The 25,341-nt window shown below is 43.8% G+C and overlaps 1 protein-coding gene across 4 annotated transcripts in view; it reads right to left on the bottom strand.

Moving 5' to 3' along the window:
- Positions 1–2,114: 2,114 nt before the first annotated feature.
- Positions 2,115–25,341, bottom strand: part of tbkbp1 (TBK1 binding protein 1) — a 42,500-nt gene continuing 19,273 nt past the window's right edge. For all 4 annotated transcript variants that reach the window (XM_076999204.1, XM_076999207.1, XM_076999206.1 and 1 more), the window contains exons 2-10: positions 21,549–21,790; positions 17,378–17,503; positions 16,491–16,595; positions 15,727–15,874; positions 12,143–12,345; positions 11,965–12,026; positions 7,739–7,854; positions 5,801–6,579; positions 2,115–5,611 (exon numbers count right to left, since the gene is read on the bottom strand). In XM_076999204.1, coding sequence (XP_076855319.1) covers positions 5,480–5,611; positions 5,801–6,579; positions 7,739–7,854; positions 11,965–12,026; positions 12,143–12,345; positions 15,727–15,874; positions 16,491–16,595; positions 17,378–17,503; positions 21,549–21,773 — 1,896 coding nt within the window. In that variant the 5' untranslated portion in view covers positions 21,774–21,790 and the 3' untranslated portion in view covers positions 2,115–5,479. The remainder of the gene's footprint in view (positions 5,612–5,800; positions 6,580–7,738; positions 7,855–11,964; positions 12,027–12,142; positions 12,346–15,726; positions 15,875–16,490; positions 16,596–17,377; positions 17,504–21,548; positions 21,791–25,341) is intronic.

Genomic DNA, 25,341 nt, shown 5'->3' with positions numbered 1-25,341 from the left:
AATACACTAAAAGGGGATTTTCTTCTGCAGGTAATGCATAAGCCTTCAAGGGGTGCGGAACACAATAACATTGTCCTCCAGGTAAATATGGTATTTAACTAATATATTGAATTGTTATATTTTGGTACGCCCATTATATTTTCCTCTCTTGGTATTCTCTTTTGTCTAGACACAGGGGTCCCATTTGTTTGTTCACAGGAGGAGTGTTGTTCTACTAAAGGCAGAGGAGGCTGATGTGTGCTGTTCTGGTTGTAGGCTGTCCAGCTGTCATGGTTTGGCTGTCTAAATATATATACATGTAGGACTTTGTAGCGTTAGACTCTACACTTCTGAGTCAGAGATGTAGTTGTGGAACAAAAGACCCAGAATACAATAATATATTGTGGAGAACAATGCAAAAATATAAATTGTGTGAAGATGAAATGTCTGATTATCTAACAATTAGCAATTAATTTTAGCTAGTCTTCCGTTTGTTCAGGGAAGATTAAGTGCATACTGGAGATGTACTGACGTGTACACTCATTAAACTCTGTAGCTGTGATACACTTTACTCAGCCAATTTAGTTACATAAAGTAAACTGATGACACTTTCAAGATTGGATCTCTCTGTGTGGGTATGTTGTTTCAGTAATGATGAGCTGTACACACATGGTGCTTGAACTGAGCTACGATCAATGTCAAGGTCATTCCAAAGGTCACCGAAATATGTTTTTCAGCACAAAAAATTACCTCAGCAGTTAGGGATGGGCCTAAAATAAAGTTAAATGGGTATAAAGGGCATTAGGTAATGAAGTAGAGTCCCATATTTATTTATTTCATTCCATAATTATGCTTTAATTATCCTAATTCCTATTAATTTTTGAATATACTATAGGCTTTTAAGTATAGGCTTTTGACATTAACATTCATGGGCCATAGTAGAAATAATCATAGCTAGTAACCTTTGTACCGCTTTTGTTAATCCTGTAGCCACGCAGATAAATGGGTGGGGTGCAATGGGTTTATTTTTGCTTTTCTTGGAAAGTAATACCTTCTTATTTATAGGCCTGTGTTTTCTTAGTTTGATCTTGACTGCTGGGTTTGGGTGTGTTCACGTGAAAAACTTTGCTCTTTCTTTTCTCTATGTGTGTACTCTCTGCATGTCCAAGATGAAAACAGTGACACTAAGAACAAATGAGAGAAAGAGAAGAGAGAAGAAAGTGGGAGAGAGAGAGAAAGAGAGAGAGAGAGACTAAGAACAAATGAGAGAAAGAGAAGAGAGAAGAAAGTGGGGGAGAGAGAGAGAGAGAGAGAGAGAGAGAGAGAGAGAGAGAGAGAGAGCGTACGAATTGCTTTCTTGAATTATGTGGTTTTGAGCAGCAGAGGGGTGGGTCATCCTGTGAAGCGCGCGGGTGTGTGTGTGTGTGTTTGTGTGTGTGTGTGTGTGTGTGTGTGTGTGTGTGTGTGTGTGTGTGTGTGTGTAAGAGACAGAAATGGAGAAATGTAGAACAAGAAACAAACAGATTGGCAGTAGAAGTGTAGAGGTAAATTTGGAAGAACACTTTATATTAAGTAAAACGTTTTATTGCATAGAAAATGAAGCATTGCCTGTAGTATTTAGAGATGAACGTGTCAGTCCATTAACTCATACTAAATTAGAGATTATACCTTGAGGAGAAATAAAATAACGTTTTTAGCTTTGTTAAGCTAAAGTTGTTAGCTCACCGGTTTAAAATTTTACAGTACAAGTTTTATACTATAGAAGTTTATACTTGAAAAAACAATTTTTTTGTGTTATTTGTCAACAATCATGAAAGCCAAGCAATGGAAGTGCAAGTTTGAGTTTATTTACCATAGTATTTACACAGAGAAAAATCAGAAACATTAGGCATGTATTTTCAATGTTGTTTAAATTTCCCTCAAGTTCCTCATAGCTATCACAAAAATATTTCTAAGGTTACGCATTATTAATGTTCTCACTGTTCGGTCACTGATTTGGCGAGTCATCACACTCTCTCTGTGGAAGCGTGTAGTACACAGGGCGGTAGCCACGTTCACAAAGCTTTATCCCCTGAGTTATTTAAGAATATCACAAGGTAGTCACACATAAAATTACAGACTGAAAGAGAAACCACTGAGATTTGAAAAGAGCTGACTTTTTTTTTTTTTTTTACGGAAAAGTAATGAACGGGAAAGATTAAACATCAGCAATAGCTTTTTAAATAACTCCTGAGTGAATTCTTTGTGAATAGTGGCTTGGGTGTCACTTGTTTTAATTTTGCAGTTTGTGGATGAAGGTGGAAGTCTAATTCTAAGGTGATGTGATGTGTGCACTACACAGTGCCAACGTAGTTGACACACTGCCTGTGTTTGTACTGATCTGTATGTCACAGCCACATCTGATGATACTTTTAGAAAGTTAAACTTTGCACTTTTTCTACGTATAAACATGTTGTGTCTGGTCAAAACTTTTCACAAAGAGATGTACATATATAGCTGTTTTTTTGTTTTCAAAACTCTCTTTGGTTGACTATAGTGTTCTGTAATGTTGGTTACAAATATCACTATAGCTGTTAGTATCCTGTGACACTGAGCCTTTTCTGTGATGCTGAGCTTTTGAGCAAATCTTTGAGCACCACAATTGTTTCAAATAACAGACCACTAATCTGTTTGCATGCTGTTCTCAGTCATTGTCTTTCATTGCAAATTTCTCCCCAGCTATTCCTCAGCTACTTGGCAGTCAGCTGAACGGGTTCGCCTGCTCCTTATTTGGGCATGTGACGTCGCACTTGGGGATCCAATAGTGTGATAGCTTTGTGCCACGTTCTCTCTTTGGTTAATTGGGCCATGGCTCTGCCTGTTCACAAAGGCCGTCAAATTAGACAGCTAGTAGCTAGCAAGGTTCACCACACAGTACAGTGCACACACAGGAAAGAGCTGCTGGAAAGGGAGCTAATTAAAAAGTTATACTTCATTCTTGTCATATGGCCTCCATGCTGTTTTATAGCAGTACATGAGATTATTAATCAGCAAACAATATCTTCCTCAACACACATCCCCAGTGAGCCTGCGAATGATCTATTTACACTGTAGATCTTACAGCTTAATACACTTAAATTCCTTTAAATACAGGTCAAGTATATGTACAGTACATATAGTTATGCATTACAAATAAAGGTGTTTTGTGATTTGGTCAGAAGAAAGAACTGCTTTTACTTCAAGTGCATCTTAAATAATTTCATAGTGTTTACCCATATGGTCCAGCTAAAAATGAGCCATGGTTCAGGGTACTGACTCTTCAGAAGATAAAATTCATGTTTCGTTAATAAATATACTTTCTGAACTGTCTATGGAATCCATAGTACCACTGACTTGGAACCATGGTCCATTTTGTTAGCCTTGATATACAGTTATACTGTCCATAAACTTGTGTGACAGAATTAATCATTACATCAGGACAAGCACAGTTCATCTTCCACATTGTTTTACTTGAAGGTGTGACACAATGATGATGATCTAATATGATCCAATAACACAAATGTTTGTCAGTTGCTAGATAGCATCTGAGTTTTCTAGAAAAGGTCTGGAATACATTCTAGAAAAGGTCTGGAATCTGCACATCCTGCAGATGTTCTTTGTCCAAGGACTTTTATCCCATACACAGGAAGACCAACAATAAAGATGCAGTTTACATATGATCTATATTAGAATATGAATGACATATATAGGTATAGATTTGTTAAAGGGAAATTCTACCAAACTAAGGTGTAATTAATAGAGACATTTGGGAATATTAAAAAATAAATGACATCTATAGGTCCTTTTTTGCTTTGTTAATATTTGTAAAGGTAAACGGGATATTAAGGGCTTGTATAAAGTGCTGAAGTTGAAATAATATTTATACCTACTTAGAAATGTAGTCATTGGCCATTTATCTCATAATCGTACCATGGCCCTGCTGCCCTGCCCTGCAGGACACACTCTTGACTACAGTCAATCAGTCTTTAAACAGTCACTCATCAGAAACATTACATATTGTGGCCCCTGTATGCACATCTATGGCAATGACTAGGGATAAGTAATGAAGGATCATGGGAGTTGTAGTTTAAAATACTGAAGAGAATTTGGATATTTCACTGTATGGATTATGACTGTTCTATGGTTTCTCAATGGTCCATAGACTACAAACGCTCTATGGTCATTCTACAAACGCAAACCTATTTTCAGACACATATTACAGTAAAAAAGAGTCTACCACCTCAAAATTTATCAAAGTAAAACAGGAAGAAAATTCAAGGTAAGGTGGAATGCCCCTTTTGTCAACTCTCAGTAGCATTCATTACTCATTAATGTATTCAGTTGTAAGAAAAAGATGCTTCTTGAATTACCTGGATTACATGCGATTTGATCACATGATCTTCTTCTAAGCCAGTCTTAGTTACCAAAACTTCAAAATGGAAGAAGTTTGTGAACCTCTAGGAAAATAGATTTTCTAAAAGAAGGTAACAGGAGCCAGGTGTTCCTGAGTCTACCAAAAACCAAACACTAAACAAAGTGGTGTTCACTGTGAGGATACCACAGAGGAAACCACTGCTCTTGAACAAGCCATTGTTGTCTCAAGTTTGCTAAATCTACACAGTGTTATATTTGGAGACACAACATAAAACACTGCATTACACCCAACATCAAAACCTCAAGCTCAACCCCAGCTCTGAAACATGGTGGATGGAGCGCTGATGGAGCTGCTTTGCGGCCTGGAGATCTGAGTGGCTTCCAGTCGCTGGGAGACCCATGAATTCCATGCTGGATGAGAAATTTCAGAGTATTTCAGGGCATCTGTATGTAGGTGATGTAAAACTCAAAAGACGTCGAGTCGTGCGGTATGGCAGTTATCCAAAATATGGGAGCAACTTCAGAGTGTCTCAAACAGAAGAAAGTAAAAATTCTCCAATCAGGGTCTTGACCTCTATACCACTGAAACGCTGTTGTTATCTGATGCAGCCTGTTCAAGAAGTATATCCAAAAACTGCTAGTAAACTATAAACAGTCCAAAATACCTCTCAACTTCTCAGGAGCTATCAGTGGTTTTATTACAGTTACTGTCAAGAAAAGAGGTACAAACTGGTTACTACTGGTGTTCATATACTTTCTCCATAATCATGATAAAACTATTTGCTGAATAAAGATATGGCACTGCAAATTGCTGTGTGTAAATTGTGAAATTAATAGGGATTTTTATTGTTGTGATCTAAGTAACAATAAGACAATATTCTAGGTGTCATTTATACAGAAGTATAGGTAGTCACAAAAGGTTCATGGAGTTTTTCTTGCAAATGTACAATGCACTGCCAAAAACAAAATAACCCCAATTTCACCAGGATCTGTCCTGAGCCTCCAATCCCATAGCCTAACCTGTAGGAGGCTGTTAAAAGTATTAATATGGACCAATAGAGAGTGCAGTGGGGGCGTGGTCGGGGTGCAGGGGGGCGTGGTCGGGGTGTCAGATCTTGCTGTTCTCCAGGTGCGAGTCAATGTGCTTGATCAGAGCATCGTCGGGGTAACCAACAGGGAAGATCAGGTGACAGAGTGGGCAGCTCCTGACATCAGTCTCCTCCTCCGTCTCCATCCACAGCTGCAGACAACACGGCACATTCATACAATTCAAAGTTATTGACCAGTAAACACCACGACGCATTAAATCGATAAAGTCAACCTTACTTTTACCAGGTGATATAAAGTACATTGCTAGTTTAAGATGTTCAGCTTCAGAGAATGAATACGCGATTTTTACGGTTTCGCACCATATGTACGGGATGCTCACGTTAATGGAAGGCCAGGACTGGGCGTGGTCTGCATGCAGGTATCCAGATGGGTGGCAGCTTAGCGTGTTGGGGCGTGCTGGTATTGGAAAGGCAGAGCAGGAGGCGGGGCCTCTCATGCCAGAGGTGGGGCCAGAAGCCCCCAGCGTCCGCGGGGGGCTGATGGGGTGGGGGCAGGTCCACTCCTCCTCGTCCTCCGAGGAATGGGGCGGCTGTGGAACGGCATGCAGCGGTGATGGACCGGGCTGAGGCTCGTAGTGGAGATGGGACAGTTCTGAGTGCTGGAAAGACAGCTCCCTGGAGTGTCTCGGGGACTCGGCCATACCGCCCTCCGCTACGCCCGCCTGGAGCCCGGGGTGGGAGCCTCGCCTCTGGGCCAGGACATGCGGACTCCCCACGTGCTGCTGCGGCGGTGTCTGCTTATGGTAGCTCTCCACGTAGGGCCGGGGTTTGGGCAGCGTGGACACGGGGTCCAGGGAGAAGCGTGGTGGGCGCTGGTAGGCGGAGGGGTCGGCCACCTCCGAGTAGCTGCGGCGACCCTGGAAGCTCGCCCTCAGGTGGTGGATGGGGGGCCTGCAGGAGTAGGACGCCGGGCCGTCGCTGATCTCAGGCAGGGGCGAACGGCGGTGCATGTCCGGCGAGAGACGCTGCAGGACCGGAGAGCGGCGTTGCGGGACGGGGGAGTGGCGTTGCGGGACGGGGGAGTGGCGTTGCGGGATGGGGGAGTGGCGTTGCGGGACGGGGGAGTGTCTCTGGTGAGGCACGGGAGAATGGCGCTGAACTGAACACAGGATACAAAGAAACCACAGTTCACACACCTGATAAAAGGTCCGGCAATTTTTAGACATCTCCCTGTCACTGACTGAATGGTAGTTGGTATCAATACAAATACATTCATATTCACACACAGGGCACTAATGTATTTATTATTTTACTATCAGAAGCAGCTGATTTTTCCAATGGCAGGGTTTGAACGTAATAAAGCACTAAGTGGAACCTGTTATTAATGTGACTCAGAGAACACTCAACAGTATCTTAAGATATACTAATGTCTGTAATGACTTCCTCTTCCCTCATGTGTTTCCTCTTTCAGCTCTCATTGTTTTTCCAAATCATGTGTGGGTTAGATTCTCCTCCACCATTCACTTCCTTGATTCTAAACATGAACTTTTACCTGTTTCTCTTTGACTGCAGTATGTTGAAATGGCACATAATGAAATTAAGTTCTGCTCTTACTTTACAAAAATAATAATTTTGCTCTGGTTGAAAAGTGATAAAGCTCAGCGTACTAATGGCAACTGCAAAGCTTCCTGCATGGGTGAGATAGCAATCAGCCATTTAGAGAAATCACCTCCATCTATGAATCAGTAGTATTTTTCCTCTATCTAAGCTTCTGCTTTTAGTTTGGTTTCCTATATCAAAGGGGAAACATCATTTATGGTCACGCGGTTGTGCACAGGAGTTTAAAGAAGCAAAGGGAGGCCTGTGTGTGCTCGTGCAGTGGCTCTTAAAGCTACAGCTAGTCAAGTATGCAATACTTCAAAACATTCAAATAAGCTTTAAAACCAAGCTGATTTTTGTGCAATGATAAAGGACCAGTGGCCCTGCCCCAGTAGACATTTGATAGTACGTGTTGAACTGAACACACTAGCACTTCTCCTTTGGTATTGGTTGGTTTTTCACTTCTTCCATTTATCAGTATTGATTCCTGTATGTTTGCTGTATTCTAATTCAACTGCATATTGAACTCTAACATGAACCCTACTGAATAGATGAAAAAGCACTTTTGCAAGTCATTCTGGGTCTCTTTATGAGTGCATAACTGATGGCAGTGTACGCCACACCACGAGCCATTCTAATGAGTTAATGTATGTTTTATTATTTCAGCTCCCGGAAGATTAAGACTAGCATGCTAATGCGTGCTGATGTGTGCTGCCCACCTGGGCTGACCGGCTCCTGTGACACACTCCTCAGGATCTCGCTTTGTTTAGCACTCAGTGCCTGCAGTTTGCCAAGCTCCTCCGTTAGCTCAGTGTAGGCCAGGGCCAGATTCACCCTGAGAGAGAGAGAAAGAGAGAGAGAGAGAAATAGACAGAGGAAGAGAGAGAGAGAGAGAGACGATAAAGTGTACAAACTCACTAAAAGGTCCATGCATCCATGCCATGGGTCTACACAGCTGACCTTTGGCGACCACAACATATCACATTATCACATTTATTTCACACACTCCAGGATGTCTAGGAATGGCCTCAAGAAAAAAATAACTAACAGACCAAAGGCCATTTTGGTTTTGCTGTTAGGTGAAACCAGCGCTAGTTTCAGTATACTGAATCATTTATGAATATGTTATCGGTCATAATGATGTGTTTAATATACAGTGAATATAACAGGAAAAGCACCTGCCCTTTACACAACCATTCTCTGACATCACAAGTACTAACTACATTTAATGATATTCTTCACATTACTATACTGTACTATACTATACTATACTATACTATACTATACTATACTATACTATACTATACTGTGTATATATATATATATATTTATATTTATATATTTATAAATATATATATATATATATATATATATATTTATATTTATATATATATATATATTCATATATCACTTAATATATCAATTTGATAGCAATTTTCCTTCATTTTTTAAAAGCTTAAGATACTCGATGATAAAAAAATGTATTATATACAGATATGTAGCAAATATTAACCACTTAGTACAGTGTGTCATTCTATCAAGACAGATAAATAAACCGCTCTTCACCACTTGAAGTTTAACCCACACATTAAAAAACTGTATAAGAAAAGGACCGATAGATGCAAAAGGCTGCGGTAGATTGAAACTCCATCTGTCATCAGATCCCCTTTATCTGATTACATCCACACCAATTTCATGCAAACCACGGAAGCTTAACTCTAAACACTTCTCGGTGTACAACGATGGTGTCAGATAAGGAGCGGTAGGAAGAATTCAGGCTGAGCTGGCATGTACACGATTGAGCATGTGAAATGCCACACTCGTTTTTCCTCGTCATCAACTTGGGTTTTTGCAAAAGGTTAATAAGGGTGGTCAGGAAACTATTCATTACAGCAGAGCACCTAGTTGTTTTCCTACAGAATGTTCATGTCAATTAGTGTGTGTTCTCTAACAAAGTGCCATGAATATCCATGCACGCTCTCACTCTCAGTAATAGTTGTCAGACAAAAGACGGGGGTTCATGGAGTACCATTAAAGACTATATGTAACACTTTTATTCCCTAAAGTTGACGACTTCACAATAAAAACCAACATGGAATAAAAAAAGCTATTTCTTTCAAAAATCTTTTGGAGACCACATATTTAACTTATAAAATCCAATGATTACAACTGGACATCAGGCATAAAAATGTATGTATCTTCCTGTAGTATCTACTTAGTTCACAGAGAAAAGTAAAACCAGAGTAACCAACAGCAGAAAACATTTAGGTTTGAATAAGGAACTTTATATGTGCCAAACCCTCAAAAATGTCCATTTGCATATATTGCAAACCACGGGAACTTCTTACTTTGCAGAAGCTGAATCTCAAGAGTAAAGCCGAAAAGCGGAAATACTCAAATGACAGCTATTATAAAAAGCATCAGCCCATGTGAACAAATAAAGCATCTTAAAGTCATGAGTCTTCAGTCAAGGGCTAATTCATAAACGCATTCGGATTCATAGCGCTAATCCTGATGTTGGACAATCGGTATGTGATCTTATGCGACCCTCCAGTGCCCCCCTGGTCTCTGCCCTCTGCTGCAGGCCAGTAGATGTAGATGTTCTTACCATGCTGCTCCTCACACGTCCATACAGGCTGCCACAGACTCTTAGTGTCTGACTTAATGTGTCTCCAGACAGACATGAAATGGATCTCTTGGACTTACTGCATCAGGTATTAGACAATGCATGACTTTTTCACACTTCTACAAACACACACACACACACACACACTCTCTCTCTCTCTCTCTCTCACACACACACACACACTCTCTGTCATACTGACTTTATCAGTCCAAGTCACACTTTGAAGGCATCACCTTTAGCTTAGAGCACCTTGAAGTCTGAAAGTGTGAATTCCTTCCGATTAAATGCATAAAAACTGCAGAGGAAGCTCACGATTAATCTCACAGAGGAAGACAGTGAGAGATTATCTCTCACACATATTAGCATGGACATGTATATGTGTGTGTGTGTTTGTGTGTGTGTGTGTGTGTGTGTGTGTGTGTGTTCATCTGGTCCACAGATGCCAATTATTCTTATGGATCATTTTACAAGTGCATGACTGTCATGCTCTATATGCATGTGTGAGTACGTGGGTCTAAGTGCTCCTGCGTGTCTGTGTGGGCACTGAAGTGTTTTGTGGTACCTTAGAAGGGATATTGATGATTCAATAAGTGTGAGTGTGTGGGAAGGGATGTGGGTGGGCATCAGAGGCATCAGGGGCATCAGGGGCATCAGGGGCACCAGGGGTATCAGGGGCATTATGGGGTGGATCTGACCTTTGCTCAGAAACTAGAGTTTGGAATATTTATTGACTTGACACTCAAATGTTGCCGCACATGCATGCACCTCTGGATAACACATGAATATACAATAACACAGACCACATATTATTTTGCTATACAAGTAGCAAAATAAGCATTACTACTACTCTAGTATATATTTGTATCCAGCATGGAAATAAACAAAAGGCAAAGAATTGTTGGATAATTTTGGTAAAGAAAAAAGAAAAAAACCATCATGCATTGTATGAAATGTTGATCTCTCAGTAACAGGCTGAATGCACTGGACTGTACAGTTCAAATACAGAAGGGACCGGCTGGAATCTTGCAGCGTGTGCAGCTCAGGAAAGAGACGGCAGACGCACACGCTTCTCTGCACAGACTGAGATGTTTACAGTAAGGACCTGCACCCAGGGTCCTATGGCCGTCCCACAATGGGCGCAGGGTGGTGACATTGCAGTGTGACAAACACAGGGGTGACTTCTTCACATAAGTCTAGTTGCTCTTCAGGAAATCGATGGTTAAAACCTAGAATATGCAAAACAACTGTCACCTCAAAGAGCACATAGCCATTTATAGACTGATTTGGAAGATACTCAATCTTACAGCCATTTATTGGTTTTATTGAGCTTTGCTGGTTTTTTTGTGTTCATGGCAGACTGCACATGTAATGAAGGACACGATACAAATATAATATGAAAAACAGTGGTGAAATAATGATAAAACCATGAGGTGGGGGTGCTGTGATTTGTGTCTTTGTGCATGTTTGAAACTGAGGTGTAATCAGTAAAAGAAGCTCTTGATCTGACGAAAGATGCCATCAGTTCAGATGATGTCGACAGGAAGGCTTTGCTGTTTTGATTCTGGTTTTCTTAGAATCTCCAACCCTTCAGCAAATCAGAGATCACACAAAAGCCTTCGAACTGTTTTTCAGCAACAAGGCAAATTTGCAGCGACGAATCCCTGCAATGAGTTTGACCATTTACATTAAATGCCAGCACTTACAAGAACAGGCCTGCCATTCAGACAGAGAGTGAGGAGGGAGAGAGGGGGAAACTGAGGTGAGTGAGCTGGAAAAGGAGTGGGCTCTGAGCTCTGCCTCTCCGTCACTTTACTTTCAATTCTCTCGTAATTTCTACATCCTCAGTAAGCGACGGCTCGCTTACAAACAGCTCGATAGAGGAAGGCAGTGAGCGGTGGGTCTGAGGAAGGCACTCTAAAGGGGGAACTCAGAGATGTGTTTTTTTTTTTTTCTTTATTAGCGCATGTGTTTCTGAAACTCACGAAAGGAAATGAATTTTTAAAAGCACCGCATTGAACCAGTTGAAGGAGCTTTGGTGTTTTAATGAAGTCATGTGGTTTTAAGAAGCCATACTGCCATCTACTGCTGACTGACAAGTTCATCAAGGTTATTCTGAGCCTCTGACTGATTCTAACGCTGTTCTTCTCAACATGAACTATGTCATTCAGATAAAGGCATAATCTATGACAAACCCTCAGTAGAAAATATGGCAATAAGGTATAATGATGATATATATGGATACATATATACAGTAGGTATATATATGTGTACATATATAAGGTAGGTGCTGTACAGCTGTGGAGGTAATGAATAACTTACTGTTCATCCCCCACCTTCTTAATCCACTCCACATCACACTGAGCACAGGTAGAGTTCACGTCCTGCACCACAAACACAAGAGACACATACACAGAGATGTATGTATTCTGTACATATACACAGTATATACAAATACACACATGTGAATATACACAAATGTGAGTGTGTGTGTACAAACCCGTTGTCTCTGGTTATTCTGAAGCTCTCTTAGCTCCTCCTGTAGTCTTTCACACTCCGCCTTCAGCTCCTCCTCCCTCTGACACGCCCCCTGAGCCTCGTGCCGTGCCCCTTCGAGCTCCGCCTCCAGCCGTTGCAGTTTGAGATCAGATAGAGTGTCCAAACTACGGGAACTCTGGAGGGTCAAAGCTGGGCAGTCTAATCCTGGTGTGGAAAAATATACATGCATATAAGGTAATTCATATGCATAATAAGCAGACATTTATCCTCACCAGCCAATGTCCCTTTGAAGAAATACTGTTGTTTTTGGCTATGCATATTAAACACACACTTGCATATCAAAGCTTAAAGATACCCTCTCATCCTCAGTTACTCAGTATCAAACCTAATCAGTCTCATTTTACTCTACATGCATTTGGCACACACACAAACACCACACACACACACACACACACACACACACACACACACACACACACACACACACACACACACACACACACACACACACCCCCCACACATACACACATACTCCTAGCCCCCCCACCCCACACACACCCCACATGCCTAACGCGTGCACACACACACACACACACACACACACACACACACACACACACACACACACACACACACACACACACACACACACACACACTCACACACAGTCCTCAAAGCAGCAGCTGCATTTCATCCTTCAACATCCTGTATCATGTCCACTTGAACATGAAATGTCTTTCAGGCAAATCAGCCTTTGTTCCTCGCCAGGTCCGGACGATAGCAAGCCGACAGACGCTGGGGGGAATAGACCGTCTGAAATTAACAAAGCCTCCCTTAGAAGAGGTGCATCACACAACCCTTTGGGTTCATTTAGTTTTTTGCAGTCGCTAAGATCCAAAAACTGGTACTTACAGCACAATTTGGGAAACCACTAACTGGTGCACTAAACCTTAAGCACCTTCCCTGCCACACTCATTTAACTAGTCTAAAACACACTTTTGTAAAACATTAAACAACTTTCAAAACTGAAAACCATGTGTTGCCCTTTGGAAAACACTGTCATGCAAGTGTCCAACCGACCAACCAATTATCCAAACCCAGTCCTCACAAGCAAAAACACTTCTGATTTTTACAAATCTTTAATAATCACGGCCTGTGTCTTACAAAGAGGCTACAAGCATGAAACCAGAGCCACTTTGGTCAGTAATGGGTGAAGTTTTCTGGAGGAAAAGGGTCCAGCAATAATTTGTGATTCTACACTGTGGCATCAGCCAGACATATCGAAATGAGAACAGACCTATGCACTGTACATACTACATGTTCTTACAGAACTGGTAAGAAAGAGAAAGAAAGAGACCATCGTCAATATGGTCAGAGCTAACAATAGCATACTTTATAGTACAGTACATGTAGCATGTTTTTCTGTAGTGTTCATGCAAAACCAAAATAAACCTTCCCCTTGTAATTGTGTTTTATGGTGTAAATATACCATGAAGAAATAACTTCAATATTTTTGAATATTCGTGTATATATGAGACCTCTGACAGACCTTCACAGCAGACTACAAACTAAACACTCAAACATGGTAGTAGTGTTTTCCATTTGACACATCAGTGTGTAGTTGTCATATATGAAAGGCTAATCATCTGATATTTGTGTGTAGTTTGGATGCAATAATATGGTTTTGGCAGAGTTTTGGTTGAAGGGTTCGCTTTTTCCAAGAGTGTGAGATGTTTTGCATGTTGTGTGTTGCATTGGCTGCTGTATGTTAAGTTTTGACAAAAGTAGACATACTTTCAGAAATTGGATCTTAGCAAGACCCAAATACGAGACAATGTGCACCCTAAACTTGAATGTCAAAGTAACTAGTTTATTTGTTATCTATGTATTCAAGTATATACAGCATGTGTTGCAGTACTGTTCATGCAAAATGGATGATAAACATTCCCCTTGTAACTGGGTTTTACTTTATGGTGTATATGTAGGCTACTGAATATGCATAAGTAACCTGTATATTTGTGAATATCCATGTATGTTTGAATACTATGACACACTGAACATAAAAACGGTGTTTTCCGTTTGTGTGTAGTTGTTGTATAGAAAAGGCATTTATTATATGATAATTTAATATTTTATATATTAAATTATAAAATATAATTATCATATATTATATTAAATATATGATATTTGAGTTTGAATGCAAAAATACAAATTTGGCAAGAGTTGAGGGAGTTTTGAATGAAGTGTTTGCTTTTTCCAAAAGTGTGAGAGGCTTTGCATGTTGTGCGCGTGGTTTTGGCTGCCGTGTGTTACGTTTTCACAAAAGAAGATGTCGTTTCAGAAACTGGCGTGTGACGTGCACCCAGGGGTTTGTGGCGTGCACCCAGGGGCGTGTGGCGTGCACCCAGGGGCGTGTGACGTGCACCCAGGGGCGTGTGACGTGCACCCAGGGGCGTGTGACGTGCACCCAGGGGCGTGTGGCGTGCATCCAGGGGCGTGTGGCGTGCACCCAGGGGCGTGTGGCGTGCACCAAGGGGCGTGTGGCGTGCACCCAGGGGCGTGTGACGTGCACGCAGCGGTGGGCCAGCAGGCCTGGGAACTGGCCCCACCACCTCCTCCTTTCTGCCGAGCATGATGCCTGTGAAAAGGAGGACGGGAGCGTCGGCCGCGTCTCCCCCGGCGTGGGCGCTGTGATTCAGCTGCTCATAAAGGAGCAGTCCTTGAACAGGCGCCTATCGTGATGGCTCAGCAATAAGCAAGTATGAACTCTCGCACGCCCACACGCGCCTGCACTGGCTTGTTTTTTCTGTGTTTTTTTTTTTACCTCTGCACTAGATTTCGCTTTGTCCGTTCGTAACCCAAAAGTAATCTCTCAGTTCATACTAGTACATATCAGGACTGCCCCTCCCAACCAGCAAAGAGCTGGTTAAGCTGAATTTGTAGATTTCCAGATTGGATAGCCTGAGTCTAACTACTGAGAGAGTCGACCCTGTCTTCAGCACAAGGGCCAGGGGTTAAAGGGTCATAACTCCATGGATGTATTTAACTGCGAGGGTCACTGTTCATCCTGCCCATAGAAGGTGAGTTGGAAGGCCTGTTTCCTGTGCATTCAAGCATGATACGGACAGGGACAGCAGTAACTCCTGAAGGTGGAACCTTCCTCAGGGGAGGAAAGGGGATGAAAGGACCTCAGTATGGGGGAGGACATGTTATGAGTGAGCACCGCTGACCATTACAGGAGGTCACAACAACACAGAGCTACTGTATTTTCAGAGTGAAAACTGGTTGTAAATTGGCAGTTCACAAGATCACCCCTGTGTAAGATCTCTTTAAATTCAGAGCAACTGTGAACATTGAGATAACCTTGCTTAGCCAAGAGGATGCTAAGTCTGCTTGTATTAGCAGATTCGTGCCTGATTTCCATGCAAGTGTACACGCGCACGCACACACACACACACACACACACACACACACACACACACACACACACACACACACACACACACATACACACACACACACACACACACACACACACACACACACACACACACACACACACACGCTAGGCAGAGCAGGACTCACTGTGTGTGTCAGGACTGGCATGGAGTTGCAGGTACTGCATGTCTTTACTGTGCAGCTGTGTGTTGAGTTTGTGGAGCGAGTTGTCTCGCTGCCTCACGGCCGTCTCCAGACTGTGGATCCGCTCCACGTGGTTCTCCACAAGAGACGTCTGCGTGAGACCAAGACAAAGCGGATAGGACGTTAAGCAGAGGCCCAAAAAGACAGACAGCCACAGTTCTATGGCCAGAGACTTAAAAGCTTACAAAGACTTAGAAAACCGAATAACCAAGACAAATGAATAGACTGAGAAAGGACATCACATTTCACACTTTAGATGCTTTGTAAGATGCCTAATGACTTTGGTCCAATAGCAAAAGACGAGAACGTGTAAATGCCACAGATGATGGCTATCTGAACGTGTGACTATGGCAGGAGGCACAGATGCTCCGACGCTTACATCACGAAAATTACACAAATCTTTTGACTACAGCCAAACACAAAGCCATTTGAGACACACAAATAATGTGTAATTACGAGTATACAAATATCTCAAAATGGTCTGCATTCCCGGCATAGCTGTATCAGAGCAAAGATCATCTGGCACATCTTGGCCCTGTACCCAATTAGCAGCTATGCATAATCCAGATTAATCAAACGGACACCTGGTTAGATTGAGGCCTAAAGCAGCTGCTAGGGCTACTTATAACTCCAGCCCGTGGTTTCTGAAGCCAAACTTAGCTGTGGCTTTCAGAGTTTTGTATGAATGTTTTAGTGAGCAGCCTCACCATCTTGTCCAGGTCTCTTTGGAGATTGGTCTTCTCCATGTGTATCTTCTCGTAAGCCTGGATGACATCTTCCAACTGTTCCTCACGCTCCTTACTCTTCTGAAGCTGAACGGCACACGTAAGTGAAAAGTAACACCATAGAACCAGAGCAGGATAAGGCTGCCAGCTCTCTGTATGACAGCAGGAGCACAGGCTTCAGAAACAATATGATATCGCCACACAATTGGCCATAGCATGGCATGGCCACAATTACAGAATGCAGAATCTTAAAAATTAAATGCCTCAGTCATGTTTTGTTGTCTGCACTTTGGTTGAAGACAAAACTCATAAGCCTTTGCAATGATTATCCCACTGAAAGCCTCTCGGCTCTGATCCCCTGCCAGTTCCCACTGCTGGTCTGTATATCAGGCTCCGCTAACCCAGATGAAGGCAATTTATTTTAAAGTGCCCTGTGACTGAGCTCAGCTCCAGCTCGCTGTAACAGTCCTGGTGTGATGAAGCACAACAAACACTCGTTGGCGAGAAGAAAGGAGATGGTGAGGACCAGAGCGAGACCACGGCCCGACAGGGAGGGAGTTGAAGACCGAGGGGCGTGTGGTCCCAAGGTAACGAACATCAGAGGGAAAGGGAGCAGATGGGAGATCAGGCCGGAGACTGCCGGCTGACTACGAAAACACGTAGCAGCCATCATGAAATGTCAAGAGGCTTCAGAAGTGGCTGAGCTGAGGCACGGCGAGCACGGGGGGGGGGGGCTCTGATGTCATTGCATCAGCCCCGTCACACGCAGCAGACAACGAGGCTCCCCGTCTCCTGGAAGCCCAGCGGACGAACCGCACCTCCACCCCTGCTGTGTTACACCACGCGGTGTAATGAACTTCCCCTCTCACCTCATGAGTGAGGATGTTGATTCTCTGCTGCAGGTTACCATTCTCCGACTGGAGCAGGGCCGTGTCTTTGGGCTCGAAGGAGCAGTAGGAGTTTCTGTCATCGCCAAAGTCGCCAATCATGGGGAACTGCACAGAAAATACCATCGGTGATTCAGCGCAGCCTCTCCTATCCAGCAATAAACACCTCATAATTAGTTTTCCATGTTTCAGTGTTATGCAAAGCAAGGCTTCAATATACACATTACTGTTTTTGGCATTGAGAATATATAACGTATATTCCATAGCATTAAATCCTGTCACACTAATTTAGGTGAAAAACTCCAAATCCTACAGGCAGTGAAGCAAAATTTTTGACAAATATTCAAATTTTGAGACACTTTATAAGAACTGTTTAAGAGGCATTGCAGAGAACCTCAACTCTGGTTATATAAACAGGTAGGAGATTTTATTACTGCAGTACCTCATGAAATACATTGACAGAGCTAAACAAAAACCTAAAATGAAAACTTTTTTTGTTTAGTAAAGCAAAATCTTTTTTTTTTCCACTACGATAAACTGGAGATACTGACTGGAGAGTTTCTGAGAAGAGGAGCCCTGACAAAGCCATGGTCTGCTCCTCTGTCTGATAGCACGATGTTGAGATTTGATAGAGAAGAAGTGAGCACATCATGTGAAAACGTGGCTCTAAGAACACAATAGGTTTTTGAGAAAGGGCTGCATAAGTCTGTTACCACATTTCTCCTATTACTGAGTACGAAGCTATGTGAAGGATTGGATACTATAACCGCTCCATCCTAAAGACGCTGTTGTTTAGAAGCTAGCCTTGCTGGCACACCTATGGGGCAGGCAGAGTTAAAGAGCTCTAAATGGCCCATCAGGCCCATCAGCACCTGTCTGTAATATCACCATTAAACCGGACCCTAATAGGCACCGGTCAGGACATCAGCAGTGATTGTTTGCACTTATGACTTTATTTAGTTCTGTCACCCATGCTGAGGGAACTGAGGGAACGAGACAGTCAGAGCAGACTCAAAGCTCCAGAGACGAGGTTAGAGTGATCATGGTCGTCCAGTGCAGCAGCGAGAAGAAGCCTTACTCAGCCTGGCTCTGTTACAGTGTGAGGAAGATTAATGATTCAATTTTAGGCACAGTAAGGCAGGTGCTGCATTTCTCTGGGCACACATTGGATAAGGTGTTTGTGGAACAATGCACAAGCATGCTGGGAGCAGGCAATTAAAGGTTCGGAAATAATTGGTCAGCCAAAGTATTGTGGTTGCAAACCCAGGCAAGCTGCAATATTATGGGACCCATGTCATAAGCATACGGGTGAGAGTATGTGCTGATGAAGTACCTCTGTCTCAAACATCCTGCTTCTCTGGCAACCTTGTGTACTTAAACAACACAATGTAATTCCAAGTCAACCACACTTCTGTGAAACCAACCTGTTCAGTTAGGAATCAATTTCACCTGCTGTTGTGCAAATGGAACAGACAACAGGGTAGATATGATCATAAAGGAGTGGTTCTGCATGTAGTGACCTCAGACCTTTTCTCTGTACTCATCCTTTCTAGATGATGTTTTGGTCACTTTGGCATTTTGCCAGTTCACCATAGAGGTAGCAACCCACAGAAGTTGCTTAGTGTAGTGCGGCTTATCCAGGATGGCACATCAATGCGAGCTGTGGCAAGGTTTGCTGTGTCTGTCAGCACAGTGTCCGGAGCATAGAGCAGTACACCAGAAGACATGGAGCAGCCCAGTAGCAGGACCACTAACTCCTCCTTTGTGCAAGGAGGAACAGGAGGAGCAGTGCCAGAGCCCTGCAAAATGACCTCCAGTAGGTCACTAATATCCATGTTTCTGCTCAAACTGTCAGGAACAGATTCCATGAGGGTGGTATGAGGGCCCAAGTGGGGCTTGTGCTTAGAGCCCAACACCGTGCAGGGCGATTGGCATTTGCTAGAGAACACCAAGATTGGCAGATTTGCCATTGGCGCCCTGTGCTCTTCACGGATGAGAGCAGGTTCACTCTGAGCACATGACAGAGTCTGGAGATGTGACAGAGTTTGGAGACGCCGTGGAGAACGTTCTGCTGCCTGCAACATCCTCCAGCATGACTGGTTTGGCAGTGGGTCAGTAATGGTGTGGGGAGGCATTTATTTGGAGGGCCACAGAAACCTCCATGTGCTAGCCAGAGGTACCCTGAATGCCATTAGGTACCAGGATTAGATCCTTAGATCTCCAATGTGAGACCATATGCTGGTGCAGTGGGACCGGGTTTCCTTCTGATGCATGACAATGCTAAGCCTCATGTGGCTGAAGTGTGTCGGCAGTTCCTGCATGATGAAGGCATTGATGCTATGGACTGGCCTGCCCGTTCCCCAGACCTGAATCCAATCGAGCACATCTGGGACATCATCCACCAACACCACATTGAACCACAGACTGTCCAATAGTTGACGCTTTAATCCAGGTCTGGGAGGAGATTCCTCCGGAGAAAATCAACCACCTCATCAGGAGCATGCCCAAGCATTGTAGGGAGGTCATACAGGCACGTGAAGGCCACACATACTACTGACCCTCATTTTAACTTGTCTTGAGGAATTTCCACTGAAGTTGGATCAGCCTGTCATTTGATTTTCCACCTGGATTTTAAGCATGATTCCAAATCCAGACCTCCATGGGATAATAATATTATTATCGGGTGTGGGAAGAGTTCAGTGAAGCCATAGAAAGTGACGTTCAAATGGCTCCGAGACGATTCTGGCAAACCGTCAGGGAATTCAGGAAGGGAAAGTGGTTCTCGACCGACACTATATACAGTGAGGCTGGGAATCTGCTGATCCCCGATTGGGGATGATATTAAGCAGTGGAAGGAATACTTTGAGGATCTTCTCAATCCCATCATCACGCCTTCCATAGAGGAAGCAGAACTGGAGGACTCGGATGAGAGTTTGTCCATCATTCGGGCCAAGGTGACCAGGTGGTTCTAGTGGGTGCATGGGAGTTTGCTCAACCAGTCCACATGTGTTTTGTGGATTTGGAGAAGGCATTGGACCATGTAACTCATGAATTCTTCTGGCGGGTGCTCCGGGTGTATAGGGTACTGGGCCCACTAATACAGGCTATCCAGTCCCTGTACAAATGGAGCAGGAGCTTGGTTCGCATGGCTGGCAGTAAGTCACACTGGTTCCCAGTGGGAGTTGGACTCTGCTAAGGCTACCCTTTGTCACAGATTCTGTTCATAACTTTTATAACTTTTTATGGGGTAGTGGCGTAGGGTGTTCGGTTTGGTGGCCTCTAGATTCTGCGTCTCCTTTTTGTGGATGTTGTGATCCTGTTGGCATCATCAGGCCAGAACCTACAGCTCTCGCTGGATCAGTTTGCAGCCGAGTGTGAGACGGCCGGGATGAGGATCATCACCTCTAAACCATGGGACATGGGTGGAGTGCCCTTTCTTGGTCGGGAGTGAGTCCTTGCCTCAAGTGGAGGAGTCCAAGTACAGTCGCTGCTCCTCCATGTAGAGAGGAGCCAGTTGAGGTGGTTCAGGCATCTGGTCCGGATGACACTGAAGCACCTCCCTGGTGAGGTGCTCTGGGCTTGTGTGACTGGGAGGAGACCCCGGGGAAGACCCAGGACACACTGGAGAGATTATATCTCTCGGCTGTCCTCGGAACGGCTGATTTTTAAATAATTTATTTGTGTGTTACTCACTGTATGTCTTGAAAATACATATCTTGCAAAACATTGTAGCAATATTCTGTTCTGAAGTCTAAACTGAATATATATCAATATTTGAAATATGTGGCATTTTCGTATGGGGTGTCTGCTCCTCCACACCCTCATCACTAAGGGACAAAAGAGTTGTTTATATACCACTGTGCTCCAGGCCAGCTGGGTTATAAATAAAGCTCTTTCATAACACACGTCAGGGACTCAGCAGTGCTCTTAACGAGCCCTGTCTGATCCCAGACGTTATTATTAATGTCTCCCATGGAGCTCACCCTCTCGGTACCAATAAGCCTGTTCGTTTGTTCTGCCCCTCCGAGTGTTTCCTGATCGCAGCTGTTCTGCTGTGTGGGAGTCGAGATGCAGAAGGACATGGCTCATGGTCTCCTGTTCTCGATCTGTTGCCTCACTAACAGGGAGCAGCCCCGCAGGCCCTGGGCATTACCTTTATCTCATAGAGCTTCAGCTTCCTTTTGATGTCAGTGTTCTCCCTCTCCAAGCCGGCCAGCCGGGTCTTGATGTCCTGGTAGGCGCTGATGAGGGCGAAGTGAGAGGCTGAATACACGTCCTCGGGTGAGGGCGACCCGGCCCAGCCCACTCCACAGCCATCCTCCTTCAGGCCTTCGGGTCCACCCAGCAAGCCCAGCTCGCCCCCGAACAGAGACTCCATCACTGCCCGTCCTCAGCCTGGGACAGATGGACAGAGGGAGACAGTGAGAGAAAGTGTGTGTGTGTGTGAGAACGAGAGAGAGAGAGAGACAGAGATAAATGTTTACACGAACGTGAGATAAAAGTTAGGCGTCTCGCGGAGCCGTTCACGTCTGGTACGCTTTCATTAAGTTCAGCTTCCAGCGGCAGGTGTTTCTGCGTTGCTCCACCCTAACCTCCAGACTGTCTTCTGTGTCTGTCACACTTCATTAGCCTCAGCGGCTTGGTTAACGTGGATGCAAAACAGCCTTGAGAGTAGCACACAGCTTTCCCCACAGCTGGCCAGCCATTGCAGGCCTTGTCTGCATGGCATGGCTGGTTGCTGTGGGGATCCGGTGGGCAGAAGCCATAAACTATTCAGTGAAGACCACAGGCATAGCTAGTTAAGAGGAATGAGCGGTCAGGTCTCCCTCAAGCAGAAGCTGCTCATTAATGCCATTAAAGAGATGTTACTATCACCTAGCAACTACTCAACAGTCTCCTTAATGCAAGAGTAGATGAACCCCGTGTCAACAGACAACATTGATCAAATTCATGGTCAAAGGAGCATGAGCACTTATAAAACTGTAAAAGAGCCCTATTGATTTGACTTCACTGGCTACTGTATTTAGGGCTCATCTGTGTGAATGCTGGATCAAATACATACTGTAAAGTCTCCCTGGAGAGTTCAAGTCTTGCACAGTGGCTGCCGGTTGCCAAGGAGCTTGAGGCGGGGCTTCAGCACACAGCCCCTCCCCCAACCACCCACCCACCCTGCGGCACGCTCGACTCCTCCCCCTTCCCCCCTACACCAGCCCCAAGGTGGGTCAAGAGGAACGGCGATGTCATAACAATGGCTGCAGCAACGTTGGGGGGGCGGGGGGGCGGGGGTAGATGGGACACCCTCACATACATCGCATGCCGTGCAGAAGACGGGATGGAGATGCATGTAGCATCAGGCTATCCATCTGATGTGGTACGGAGGTGTGAAGAGAATTCACTGCACACAAAATGAGTCAGCCATCCTCGCTCACCGAGCTATTTTCGAGCGCTTGCGTGTGCATATACTTTATATGTACAAAACTCCTTTGCCAAGATTTCTCCTCACGCTTCCACTCCCTCCCGCTCTCTCCTTCAGGGGTAATCCAAAATAACACCCACACAAACACTCATCCATTCGCTTAGGCAGGGTGAGCAGCATGGACACTGAGAGGAAGGGAGAAATAGCTGATAGTGCTGAGGGGCAACATGTGGAGGTGCTGGCCAGATTCTAATTTCCGGGACGTTTGAAGTCTTGCTATTAATCTGCACTCGTCTCAAAGTCTGTGTGGCACTCCTGCTCCTGTGGGGTTGATGGTTGGACTTCTTTTGTTATGGCCATCGTATGTATTGTTGAACTAAACACTCAAAAAACCTTCATTCATCTTATCAATGCCATGATATCGGAGATATTGCTAGCACGCATTAATGCATTGATTACAATACAGGACTGACATCTTGTCAGAGTACAAAATGCTGTCAGGATGTGAAGATAGGTGAAGATGGGTGTGTTTCTTACATCCCTCTCTCTCTCCCTCCCTCCTCTGTTCTTTCTCACCCCCTTTCTGCTCTCTTTCTCTCTGTATTTCTCTTGCTTTTTACTCCTCTCCCTCACCCTCTCCCTTTCTCTCTCCCTCCGTTTTCCTCTCTCTCTCTCTCCCTCTCCTCCAGGTTAGGGTCTCATTACGAGAGGTTTAGGTCCTCCAGGGTTCCATTAGGAATCCCACTGCCCTTCATTACCATTAGAGCACATACCAATACACACACACACACACACACACACACACAATGGCATACACACACACACACACACACACACACACACACACGCGCACACACACACAAAGGCATGCGCACACACACACAAAGGCATGCGCACACACACACACACGCATATACACACACACACACACACACACACACACACACACACACACACGCATACACACACACACACACACATACACACACACACAAAGGCATGCACACACACACACACACACACACACACACACACGCATTTTTTAATTTTAATATTTGTTGATTATTGAATATGTATTTTTCCACAGTATTGTTGTCCATACAGAAAGGAAATATGATGTTTTCAAAAAGTGTAAATGTGAAAAATCACATTGAAAACAAAAAAGCTAAAAATGTCATATGTTGGTAATAAATTGGTTACATATAAACATAAACTATATTTTACATAAATACATTTATGAATTTGTACATTTCAGCTCAGTTTTGTGACCTAACACTGTTTCTATTAGCGCACATTTTTGATCAAACCAAGCTGACAGCACACCAGTGCCTGACATTTGCAGTTCTTGATGGCTTGGCTCAGGTTTATTGGGAGTTCGGAGGGAAGACAATTGTGGCCCATCTGGTGGGTGCAAGGTCTGACTGGTTGAACATTCTCCAACCTAACCGACAGCCGCAATTTGTTAGCATTGTAATGAACAATGCAGGAAGAGGGAAACAAGGGCGCCCTCCTCGTCCGGAGAGCTGGGGTGATTAGAGGCACTCTGGCCCCTTGCATGCTACAGGCACAAAGCATCAATGAGACTTCAGCTAGCGTTCTCCTGATGAGAACTGCCGCTCCATTAGAGAGCCCAGAGTTCTGCTCACTCTGATTTGATTGCGACTGCTGTGTCTGGCTGTGGTTCGGTGGAAAATTCTTCTTGATTGCTTCGGCTAATAAAGTATTTAAAAGAAGCTTTGATCTCTTATCTGTTCTGCTTCAGGGCTTTAATGACAAATGTGTAAATTAATCACCCAGTTAACCTCTAGAATGTAAATTACTATTAGACTGGGATTCAAATGGAAAGAAGTAGACATGGATATCCACATATGTTCCATAATATATGCACTGTAATATAATGCTCCCAAATATGTAGGAACTGTGTGCAAACTGTCCAGAACACAGGGTAAAGAAAGGGCACCCAGTCCATACAAGTCCAGATCTGTCCAGTTTGGAGTCAGGACACAGTAGCAGAGGACAGCGCCTTTAGGGAGATCAGATTTCTGCTCACCTGGTGGAGCAGGTAAGGTAAGATATTAACACCTCCAATGTCATGGCTCTGACCACCTGTTCTCTCACACCACTAAGTGTGTACGTTGCTCTTGATAGGACCATCTGCCAAATCCTGAAAATGTAAATTTAGATATGTTACATTTTTAAATGTTGCCTTGGGCAGTGTTGTCTGATAAAGATACATGAGGTGGCATATTTATTTTAAGCAGTGAAAATATGTGCAGATTAGGAATGTGTGATACATATGGCATTGGCAGGAGGCACAGGGTATACCACAAAGGATGAGAAGGGCTGTCCTATCTGCATGTGCATATGCACAAACATAAAGGAATTCACAACTAATGAACTGATTGCAATGTGTTAAAAAATATATGAGAAAGCATCTGTCAAAGATGGTCCATTTTCACTGAGCCTACCTTCGGACACACACACACACACACACACACACACACACACACACACACACACACACACTCAC

Source organism: Brachyhypopomus gauderio, chromosome 3 (assembly GCF_052324685.1).
Source record: "Brachyhypopomus gauderio isolate BG-103 chromosome 3, BGAUD_0.2, whole genome shotgun sequence".
In the NCBI taxonomy this organism is placed as follows: Eukaryota; Metazoa; Chordata; class Actinopteri; order Gymnotiformes; family Hypopomidae; genus Brachyhypopomus; species Brachyhypopomus gauderio.
Note: the sequence above shows the minus strand (reverse complement) of the source record. Positions and strands in the feature narration are given on the sequence as shown.